Source organism: Aphelocoma coerulescens, chromosome 4 (assembly GCF_041296385.1).
Source record: "Aphelocoma coerulescens isolate FSJ_1873_10779 chromosome 4, UR_Acoe_1.0, whole genome shotgun sequence".
NCBI lineage: Eukaryota > Metazoa > Chordata > Aves > Passeriformes > Corvidae > Aphelocoma > Aphelocoma coerulescens.
In genome coordinates this window covers 55,899,917-55,912,058 of record NC_091017.1, presented here as the reverse complement: position 1 = coordinate 55,912,058, position 12,142 = coordinate 55,899,917, and the positions used below count along the sequence as shown (strand labels likewise).

The 12,142-nt window shown below is 35.2% G+C and overlaps 1 protein-coding gene across 2 annotated transcripts in view; it reads right to left on the bottom strand.

Moving 5' to 3' along the window:
- PDS5A (PDS5 cohesin associated factor A) overlaps positions 1 to 12,142 on the bottom strand; it is an 80,239-nt gene that overhangs the window by 32,450 nt on the left and 35,647 nt on the right. For both annotated transcript variants that reach the window (XM_069014244.1, XM_069014246.1), the window contains exons 7-11: positions 10,620 to 10,700; positions 9,026 to 9,166; positions 7,867 to 7,982; positions 7,007 to 7,101; positions 5,994 to 6,139 (exon numbers count right to left, since the gene is read on the bottom strand). In XM_069014244.1, coding sequence (XP_068870345.1) covers positions 5,994 to 6,139; positions 7,007 to 7,101; positions 7,867 to 7,982; positions 9,026 to 9,166; positions 10,620 to 10,700 — 579 coding nt within the window. The remainder of the gene's footprint in view (positions 1 to 5,993; positions 6,140 to 7,006; positions 7,102 to 7,866; positions 7,983 to 9,025; positions 9,167 to 10,619; positions 10,701 to 12,142) is intronic.

Sequence of the window (12,142 nt, the reverse complement as noted above, 5' to 3'; positions counted from 1 at the left end):
GAGTAGGTTATAACAGTAAGATGGAAAAAATGAACTTGTATTTTGTTACGTATTTCTTAACTATTGAAACTGTAAATGACAGGTCAAGATAGTAATGACTTTGCAAGAACATTACATAATAATTCGTTTTCACAAAAGAGAAAAACTTTAAATAGATGTTATTGTTTAATTTTTCTGCAGGAATTTGTTCACTCCCACTGTGATCTAAAGCACACTTTAAAGAAAAGAAAGGCTGTCATGGGTTGGCAAAGCATAGTCCTGGAAGTGCAAAGGGGTGTTTACAGCCTCCTCTGTGACCTGACAGAACCTATCAGCTGGCCTGTTTGAATATGGACAATTCTTTAAGCCACTTAAAGTTGTGACCGCCTCTGTGATGCACTTAAGAACAGCAAACCCTGAGGCAGACTTTCTCTCTCTTGTTTCCAGTGCTGGGACAAGTGGCTGCGGGCCCTGTGGGGGGGGGGGTGTCCAGTGGGCCACGGCCATCCTGGAGCCGATGGGCCCTGTTCCCTGTTCCACCTGGAACAGCCCCCCTCCACTGTGATAAGCCACATTTCAGCTGCAAGGCCTAGGTGAGATTAACCTTTTTATTGCTGTGAAGAGCTGAAAACCTGAGGGAAGAGAAAGAGGAGATGCTTAAAGCTGAAATTCTGTTGTGAAGCTATGATATATCAGAGTATCCCGCTGTAATTTCATGAAGATATGGGGGGTGGAGTGTTCAGCTTGCAAGCAAAAGCACCTGCGCTGAGATAGGCAGATGCTGATGCAGCTGTAATTTCATGAGAAGCTTGGACAGGGAGAGATGGAAGCGATGAGGACTTTGGCTCCAAATGGGAAAAGAGAAAACCTCAGTTCCTAGAGATGCTCCCAGAGATTTCTTAGAGATTAAATGCTCCCAGAGATGGGTGAAGAGAGCTTTTGTTTCTGAACGGCTCAACCTTAAAATTGTACCCCAAAAAACTTCAAGAGTGGACCCTCGAAAGCAGCTGTGGGAAAAGCTGCAAGTCGGGGGAAGGGACTCACATGCAAGCAGAGAGACTCCTCTTCCTAAATGGACTGAACAATATTTGGAAGTGGGTGGCTGTCTCATTGTGATAATGTGTTCATAGCATGAGCAAGAGAGACTCCTCTTTCTAAATGGACTGAACAAGGTTATTATGGAAGTGGTAAACAGACTGAACATCTTAAGGGTTGTCTTTTTACATTGTCAGTGGGAGAAGGGAGGAAGGTGGGGGGAGGAGAAGTGTTCTGAAGGTGTGGTATTTTTTTTTCTTCTTTTAGGTCTGTTAATAAACTTCTTTATATTCTTTCAAGTTTGGTGCCTGCTTTGAGTTTCTCCTAATTCTTATCTCACAGAAGATAAACAGTAATGAGTATCTTGGAACAAACCACTACACTAAATTGGTGTTTCCGCCCGGTTACAAACCCAACCCGCTACAAAGGCCTAAAAGGGAAACATTTTCAGAAAAGTATTAATATTCTTCTGCATTCAGATATACCCTTCCAATGCAGGTGGATAGCTTCATCAGATCTCCTATAAGACATGGGAAGGATGACAAAACTTGTCAGAAGACAACAAAAAAAAAAAGAAATCCTAGAAATGATTCCAGAAAATTTAAGCCTAAAATGAAGGAATAACAAGGGGTTACAAAGGAAAGGAGGTTTGGATTGCCAATAGAATTCTGATTACTGAAATTGCTGTAGAGTAGACCTCAGAGCACGTAGAAAGGCAGTTTCAGACTGACAATAGGAGACACTGGACAAAACCCCTTAGAGAATGCTTTGAGACACCACGGAAGCAAGTCACTGAACAGGAGATACATGTAGGGAATAAAAAGAGTAAGATGCTTCTGAGAATTAAAGCCAAAACAGCAAATAAACAGAAAGAGGAATGTAATAATCCATTTCAAAGGCAGCATACGAATAAACACAGCTAACAGAATTACTACCCTGATTTAATTAACAAAATAATTTTGATAACCTTAGCTTCCTTGGTTGACCAACATAATTAAATTCCTACACTGATGACTGTTGGATTGATTTTTGAAAAAAATTGTTATTGAAAGTTCAATACAATCCCTTACCGATTAGAATAACTAAGCTATTCCCTTCATAAACATCTTACAATTGTTCTCCTTCATCTGGAAAAAGCCACAATGGTTTTCAGTACAGTTAAAACTAACACACGTGCAGGAAAATGCGCAAAGAGGAACCGAAAATGTGAGTCTGTTTCTATGGCTCCTCAATCTATAGCTTTTGACTTCAAGCTGATGATGTGCAAGTCACTTCTCATGAAGGGCCAAAGTCTCTACTCCATAAAGGCTGTTAGGAGAAATGCCAATGAAGTCAGACGTCAAAACTCTCTTCTTAACTTTTCAGGTTCTTAAGATTATTCCAGTATAACAGAAAACAATATTTTTGTTACTTTTTTAAAAATGTCTCCTAGTTATTCTGAAAAGTGAAGATGCTGGAAAGACCCTTGAGACAGTGCTCCAAGGGAGCTTTGCTCAGAACAATTATTAGCAAAGACTAGATTTCAGTTTTCGGGTAACATCTGTTACCAGAGTTACTTTTCCATCTGGAGCAATACAAATGGAGTTGAAAACTACCAGTGATTTGAAAACTGCAACCATCATGCAGATGTCTATATAGATCAAGTCAGCTAAGTACACTCCTTAAAAAATTAAGTAGTGTCTTTTAGCCAGAAACTTTTACTCTAGAAAGTGTTAAGACTATCCTTACTAATACTGTGTCAATTAGAATATGGTCAGGAGAAAAAACAGATCACTTAAATGGTGTACCAGTTAGCACAACTTAAATTTTTTCCCTGTTTTAGAAAGATAAAAGGTAGAATTGAAATGACACGTCGGCAGTTTACTTCAGCCTGTTGGACAAACATTCTTTTCATAGCAATAGCGATACTCATTTGATAGGTGATTACAGGTCTAAAAAGATGAAGTCAAACAGATGAACAATCATCTAAGAGTCTGCAGTAGATGTGTCCAAAAGAAACCCAGCTACGAAGGGTAAATGCAGCCAGCAGAATAAAGAGTTCTTTTAAAGAAAAAGAATTATTAAAATAGGCATTAATGCACTCTGCCCAGAACTGAGAAAATCCTACACAGAAAACATAAAGATAGTTACATGGACATTATCAATGCTCCTCTCCCAAACTGGAGAAAAATCCTAAAAATAAAACACATGAAAATTTACAAGTCCTTGATCTTAATTTCATAACACTAATTACATTTACAAGGACATCCTAAGGCCTACTTCAAATACTAAGTATTTGTTGTAGTCATTTCTAGTCTCATTTCAGTGCTCAATTTTATTTTCTCCTCAGGTTGTATTTTCATTAAAGCTCTCTCCAGAGATTTTTATAAGAGAAACATCATGTACAGATGAAGTTATTCTTCACTGATTGCCTGAAAAAGCACCTAACCTTGAAATGCAATATATCAAACCTATCACTGGTGTGAAATGACTTACTCAAACATATGAGGAACATTAAGTGCCGCCACACTGGATTGAAAGCCACACAAAAAAGACCTAGCTCTGTACAAATCAGTATTACAGCTGTGCAGTAATAGCTGACTGCCTCTTACTGACAGCAACATGCTAAAGGAGAACAGAACAAAGACACTGTGTTGAAGACACAATAACAATCATCCCATTCTCACTAGGTGGAAGTCCCAGTGGGAAGTGGTGGTTATACTAAAAGTTTTTAAATCTCATAGTTGACCTTTTGGGCATGTTTAGTGGCTGAAAAAGAAGGAAGGTGATCTTGATCACTCCTGAGAAACAGGCAATGTCAAGCTGCAAGTACAACTAATAGAAGAGCTGCTTTATAATAGCAAACATACTCAAAATCAGTATTTCTCTGTGTAAAGATGACATCCTTTTCCCAGAATCCATTATAGTAACACTCTCTCTTAAAAGGGGAACAAAGCAATGTAAAATTATTTTGAAATAATTAAACTAACTAGCTAGAATGACATAGGGGGCATCCTTTCTATAGTCTATTAAAAAAGAACAATAGTAAGGAAAAAAAAATCAACATGGCTACATAGCACAGAGAAGTCTGCTATTAAACATCACCCTTCAAAGAGCAAGGAGCCACATCCAAAAAAATGTTAACAGGAAACCATATAAGCTCTGGCAAGTTGAAAGTAAATCCTTGATGAAGCATGGGCAACAGCTTCAAAATGAAGTTATTGAAAGCATACTAACTAAACATCTTCATCAAAGCTTCCAGAAGCAGGAAGCCTTCCAGATCCTTTCTGAATGGCTGAAAGACAAACAGATTTGCTCCAGGAGAGAGGTCTGAAGAGGTTTCCTAAAGTATAATTAAGAGACATTTAAAAAAAATTAATAAAGCAAGCAGGAACAAAATCATTAAAACCAGGTGGTATCCCATCTATGACTTTTACAGGAATTTAGACGTTATATACCGAATACCTATTATTCTATTGACAGCAAATATGAAAGAAACTGAAGGGTCTGAAGAGGAACAATGCGCCACTCATCAGAACATCTGATTTTGAATGAGCAAACAGGTTGAAATAGAACAGTAATGACAACAAAGAGCTGACACTACTGAAAAAAAGTTACGGAAATGTGTCATTGAACTTTATATAATGGGAAGTTTTATCTTAAAAAAAAAAAACCTTTTAGCAAACCGAGAAGTACATCAGTAAAATGCATTAGGATCCCAAAAAAATTTCCAACAAAGTCTCATACCAGAGGGCCTTAGAATAAAAATTCTGTTGTAAATTATTATTAACTAAAACATCGAGGACAAGGGGTGGAAATAAATGACCGATTTTCACAAAGGAGGAGACAAAAGGAACCTATAGACAGAGTCAGAAAGGAATCTCTGACACTTAACATATGAAAAATTATTAGAAAATTAACTGAATAGTGTGTATAAAATTTAATGAGGTAGTCAGATGTAACATTATAAGGAAGAATTGCAGAAAAATGTCACATTACTGAATTGTTACAATATGAAATGTAAGAAATTCAGATTAAGGATAGGTTTGCCCACCTGCATTAACTCTGCATGTACAGTATTTAGCAGTATATCACCTAAAGTTATTCAAGCAAAACACTGAAGTCAACGTGAATGTTTTCCAAAACCATCAGCTCAGTGCTCAGAGAGAGCGTACGAGACAGACAGAATGTTTCAGAATAAGAAAAAAACTTATCATCAAGTATGTATACCACATGGTGTGAACTGTGAATGCCATTACCAAGTCTGGTCACCTTAGTCCCAACAGGCTATAGAACATGCAGCCAAGAATGATCAGAAGATATGCAATAATCAATTTGTGGGGAAGTTAACCAGGTGATTCTTTAGAATGGAAAACAAAGAACTGGAGAAGATACTAAAAACAAATGAGCCAAAAAATGTTTATTATTTTATGTGATCCAAGAACTCTGAGATACCCAGTCAAATTACCAGGCAAGTTTAAAAACAAACAAGTGAAGCTACTTTTCCCAAACATGCTTTAAACTTGAATTTACTGATGCATACACCAGAGGCTTATAAAGTACTAATAAATTCAAGAAAGAACTTGATAAATACACGGAATAAAGTTCTGTTGAAAGTTATTATGAATGTGGGCCAGCAGACTCAAGAAATCCTTAAATCACAACTTGCTGGAAGCCAAAATTGACCACTGTTAGAATTATAATGGGTTATAGGGACCATTGATCTAAACATGTCTGACCATTCTTATGTTCTTACAATATGACTGTGTTTATCACAAGTCAGTGACCCTATCTGCTTGACAACACTTGATTGATGCCACCATAATAGGGAATTTTCATTACGATGCTCTCGTAAGAAAATAATTTTTTTCCCTACAGCATTCTTGTTAATAGTCAACTCTTAAGATTCTCTGATTCTGTGGCTTTGTGGTTTTTAATTTTAGTTTTACTGAAGTATATTAGAAGCAGGTAGTTGCTGAAAATACAATATTAACACTTACCCGTTTGTCTAGCGTTCTTTCCCTTACAAAGCCAAGCAGCTGGTCATTGACTAAAGAGAGATCTCTCTTGCCCGCAGTAATAATTGTAACAATAACATCATGTCGAATGGCTTCTTCTGGGTCATGTGATCTAACCTTCAAATATTCTGTTATGAGCAGAAACAACAAAAATCTTGGCTTTTTTACATAGGTGTGATGTATTCTGATTTATTAATAATGTTAAAACAATTAAATGTCAGTCATGTATCACAACCATGTAATCTATAAAATATAGAGCTACCCACAGGAAACATCTGTTCTGAAGTTTTCTATGTTAAATATAAAACAATTAGATAACTAAGTATCAGAAGAATATAGAATAGCTTTTATGATAACCTCATTTGCAAGAAGCAATAAAGTGAAATAAAGTTGATAGAATATATTCTAAGTAAAGGGGGTGAGGGAATAAAAAGAAATAAAAAGAGAAGAAATTCTCATTGACAGAGTAAATCATAAATGAAAAATACTGACAATTGTTGTAGAATAGCTTGCATCAAAAAGCAACAGTATTTTCAGTTAAGCCTGAAAATCTTCTCATCGTTAAAATGATACTGTAGTGAAAGAAGAAACTTCACAGTTTACATCAGCAAAAAGGCATTTTCTGAACTCAGTGGAAGAGAGTCGTGGGGAACAGAGTGACTGGTTTTGAAAGTAAAGTCAGGATGTTGCACCAATATTTGCTTTGCCTCACCAAAGTTTCTTTAGAACTTGAAATTACTTTAAAATTCATTCTGCAATGGGTAGCTTCTTAACTGCTCACTCTGACAAAGTCCACACAAAATCACACACTCCTCTCTTTCTAATAACTAGCACTTGTCTTCAACAGAAATCAATTACTCAGCAGATACCTCTTCCATCCAGCATCAAGCACTGGACTTGATACATTTCAGAACTACACTGCTATGTACAAAAATAATTATACAGTTCCTTGCTCATTTTGTACATTATTCTAAACCCCTATATGAGCATCTCACCAGTGAGGTCTTTTGCTAAGTCTGGATGGTTCATTAAACAATGACTGGCGAATTTCACACTCTCTAATCTCACAGGGACATGGATATCATTGAACCTAGAGGAACAGAAGACGACAAATGTTAATTTTTAATTAGCTTTGCAAATCAGTACTATTCTCTATGTAGTAACATGTGTTGATAGTATGTCCTATTAACAATTAGAATACTTTTATATGGCAAAATTATAGAATATAAATGTTCTCAATTTATCTCCATAATGTACCTCATACAAATATTTGTTATTTCTTGTGAAATTCAGGACTAAAAGAATGAGTACGCTGTATGTGGATAAAACACTGACCCAATGGATTTTGCCCACTGACTTCTGAACACAATTCTCCATGCAATGTCAATTGTGTGTGTGTATATATAAAAATTATAGAAATGTAAATTGGCATCTAACACATACCATTTGAAAACACTCACTTTTTAAAAAAACACAAACTTCTACATTTACTTAAATGGACGTATCTCTTCACTCAGAAAGGTAAATGCCAAGCAAAACAGATAGAGCTGCAGGTACAGTTGCACAGTATGAAATTTCAGGCAATGCTGGTATAACTACTGTGTAATTTCTGTTATGCATATAATGCACTGTCTATCTAATTTATATGCCCATAGCTGATAGCAATATAGCCACAGTCCTTCAGACGTCTTCCTTCTAAAATAAAACTGTATGCAGTTTTCTGTTCTGAAGGTCTAACAAAGTAACTAGTTCAAATACAGTTACATCTTCTAAAAACACAATGAAAAATGCAATACTGTAAGAAAATTCACAACAAAAAGAACAGAAATTTGGAATTCTATCCCATTTCTCTTACCGCCCAAGAAAGCACTGCCAAAGAGGTCGATTTTGTGTGGCCAGATCGGAATCTTTGGAGCCAAAGAGTTTAGCCAGAAGTCGAACAACAGCCAAACGTTCTTCTCCATCATTGCTCTAAAAATCAAAACATGAAAAAGGAACTGTAAATAATTATCTGTAATATCTTAATAATAATTTCTGGCTTCCTTTTATTTCTGTTTTTTGAACAGATAGATTTAAAACTGAGTTTGAAAATATTTCTCATAATCCTCATTCTCTTTAATTATCTTATTGGATTAATATGAGGCAAGAGATACAAATACCTATTAAGCTGATATATTACAGACACTGAATAGATGGCTGTGCTTGGAAAGTGCCTTCTCTTTCAGGAGCAAAAAACCATACACAGTACTCTGACTAACATATTTGACAACTTCAACAATTAATGATTTAAGACATTCTTTAAGACTATTCCATGTGTGTGGAGAAGACACCAATTAAGATGCTATAAATAGATGTGCACTAATGAAAGCTACACGTAACATCACCAAATACCCATTTCTTGGTTACTTGTGTATGTTGCAGCCATAGCCTACATGTACATCCATCCATACAAAATTATTTCTCTTGTCCACTTACAATCTAAGGAAATACAAACACCTTTTTAGTAAAAACTCCCACAAACCTCCAAATCAGGATAAATTAAGTATCTTCAAGGATTCAAAAGCAGTCAGCTGACAATAACAAATCTGATAAAATATTAGGAAATACTTCCCCTTATTATTAAAACATTATTTCATAGAAGAAAATTCTGCGAATCAATACTGAAGCTGACACATTTGCATTTCATAAGACAAGCCAACCACAGCCTAATTACTTTATAAATTTTGGGTGTAATCCAAAGATTAACTACATAAAGCTTTTGCATTATACTGCATTAATTTATCATTATAATGATTATATACATTTTGTGTGCATAATACATTTGCAAGCACAATAAGCACATCATTGTATACAGATTTCCAGTATCACTTCTTTAGTATTACATTTATCTTCAAAAAAAAGCAATAAATACAGAAGTTTTATCCCTCTAGTAGAACATTTATTAAATCTACAGTCCTGCACTTCTAATATCTCCAGAAATTTTACTGATTGTCCAAAGCTACACTGTAACCCACCTTCAGCTTGAATTCCAGCTGTGGCATGACAGACAGCAGTAAGTGAGGATCTATGGCAAAAAGCTCTTGGATCAAGTCAAACACATGTTCTGATAAGTCACTTACTGAAGACTTTCCCAGTACCAGAACCTGGTTAAAAAACTAAAATACAAACAATATTATGTAGTATGTTTTCCTTCATTAATGCAAACATTATTTTAAAAAATTATTTTAATGTAGTATCGTTAATGGTTTTATACTAATGGAAGACACTCAATGCACAATTTTTTCATTATATCGAAGTATTTCACCCTTACAATTTTGGCTCAAGCTAATTACCAACATCCTTCTCAGTTCAGTTCTATTAATTCTATCAAGATAGTTTAATACATGACAATTTGATAATTTCAAATCTCAATATCTCCCAAGCAAAATTAACAGGTAATACAGAATTGTTAACTTAAAATGCATATTCATCCAGTAGAACATTGACCAAAAAAAAAATTAGTACTTTTAAGGAATTTTGTTATAATTGAAACCCATTCCAACTGAAGACCATCAAATGCTGAAAAAGAAGGTTCTCTGCTTCAAATCCATTTTAAAGAATGTCAGAGGTCTTTATGTCATGTCTTGCAACATTTGATGAGTAATGTATCAGGGTCATTAGTGATCAAACAGAAACAAACCAAAGTAGCCTAAATTGTGAATTGTTTATTTTTTTATTTATATAAGGTATATTAAAATTTAATACTTCCTATTAGATACTGTGGGTTAATATTATTTAAGCAGTGCAAATGCAATAGCAAAAAAATTATTACACACTTAAAAAAGAAAGTAAGGAGAATAGTATAAAACCAACTTAAAGGTTACTTTATGTACTATCCTGCTTCCAGATATGACTAATTAAAAAGCTTAAAAAACCAGGAGAACTGGAATTTAACTGTTAGTGAAACTCCTTGAGCTTTTAAATACTTACTGATTTATGAATTTGCCTAATTCCCTTTTAAACTACTCTGAATTTTATGAATTCTATTGGTTTCAGAACCAAGGAAAGGCAACAGAAAGGATCAGACCACACCCACCAAAGACTGCGGTATTAATAGGCAGAACATACAACACTCACATTCAACAAGAAGGAATTATAATTTGAAGGAAGCCTTGTAAAAAGCATAGTTCTTTTACTCTTTATGACTACAAGTCATAGGAAGTTTAGGAAGGGAAAAAAAAGCTAGCAAAGAGACAGTAGTTTGAAATGCTTCATCCTAAAGCTTGGTATGAAATGAGGCTGTCTGGTTGCTGGACATATGAATATTAGTAACTCTTTTAGTTTTAATAGGATTTTTGGTGGTCACCTATTTTCACAGCCTAGATTTTGGCTGAACATTAGACTGAGATGGATAAAAATTAATTTCCTCTTCATTTATTTGAAACACTCCACATACTTAACAACCAAGCCAACAACATCCTATTTGGAAACTGTATTCTTGTAGTTGCATTACAAAATGTAGCTTCCATAAACAGTACTTAAAAGAATAAAAACTCCCACCACAACTCCAATAATTCAAGACAGTAACAAGAATACTTGCAGATAATGTGGATTAATTAATTTACATACATTGGCAATACATGGTTCAATGGTCTGGACGGTCCTTTTCAACAGGACTTTTGCAAGATCAAACGCTTGTTTGTTAAGGTTCTGAAATAAAGAAAATATAATAAAATCGTACATTTTTACGTGCAATAACAAATTTTGAAGAAACATTACCATACCTCCATACTCTGAAAATTAACGTGCACCAAATTTGGCACTGAAAAATGAATGAATTTAAATTAGTATTTAAATGTGGTTTTGTTTGCCCCTCACATACTCATTAGGGTTACACTCTGTAGCAAGTTCAGCCTTGTCTAGAGGGTAAAACTGCATTGACTTCTCCACAGACTGTACCATATGCTCTGAGACAGCCCACAGTGAGACTACAGAAAGTACCTACACTTGGGCAGAGTTAGCAACTAACTTTCCAAGTAAGCATTTGATTGTAACATGGCAAACCTGAACATTGTTTATATTGCTCGAGCAAGAAAAATAATGTAACCGCAGATCTGAAAAATTTGACCGCCCAAGTCTGCACAAATCCCATATGCAGTATCTCATATCATCTAAGGACTAATGCAGTTTGGAGGGAAAAGAAATAGAAATGGATGAGCTGATTGCCCTGAAAATTACAAATCACTGCAGACAAAATGCAGGTAAAGCCTAGGGATGACTGATTCTTGGAAAGACGGTATTTGGCAAGTCTACATTGAGAACGACTCCCTCTTGTTCTTATAACTAATGAGATGACAAATACAGTTCACCAACAGACAGTAAAGAGAAACAAGTAGCCAAAGGCTCAAACAAGTATCTCCTCAGTCTTCGAAGCGCTAAACTGATGTCTCATTATAGAAGACAGACAGATATGTATAAACTCTTCTCAAAAAATATCCCAACACTTTCTCTCCAAATCAGGCCATGATTAAAATCTTGTTGACTGCTATGCTGGTATTAAACTAAAGGACTGCCAACCTCAAAATTTAAAATACATTTTCTATGGATCTTCCACACAACCAAACCAACAACCCAAATACACACACAAACACAAAACACCACAATATCAAAGAACCAAAACAGCCTAGAAAAGTAATGTAAATCTTGATAAAATAAACAGCTATTAATAAATAATAACCAAATAATCTCTTAGGAGAAGAGAAACCCTGTGGGTCTGGATTAGCCATGCTGTAGAACATGCAGAAGAAAATACAGATTTTTAAGGAATAACTTAAGTAAAAGTGTGAAGAAAAATATTCACTGAATAGCACTGCTTTTGAAGTTACTAAAAAGGACTACAGTCTGAGGCCAAAGGTCTGAGCAAAATGTGACATATGCTACTGCTATTGAAAACCTGGATTTACTAGATGAGCGTCCCATTTAGCACACATAGAGAACAATGTACACCACCATCGCTTTACTAAGAACGGACATACAAATTAATATAATCTAGATTCTGAGGTAGACTGTATATCATGTCTAACTAAAAACCAAAACCAGACTGCATTATCCAAAACACATTACTTCAGCTTCTTTACAAAGACAAACTTCCA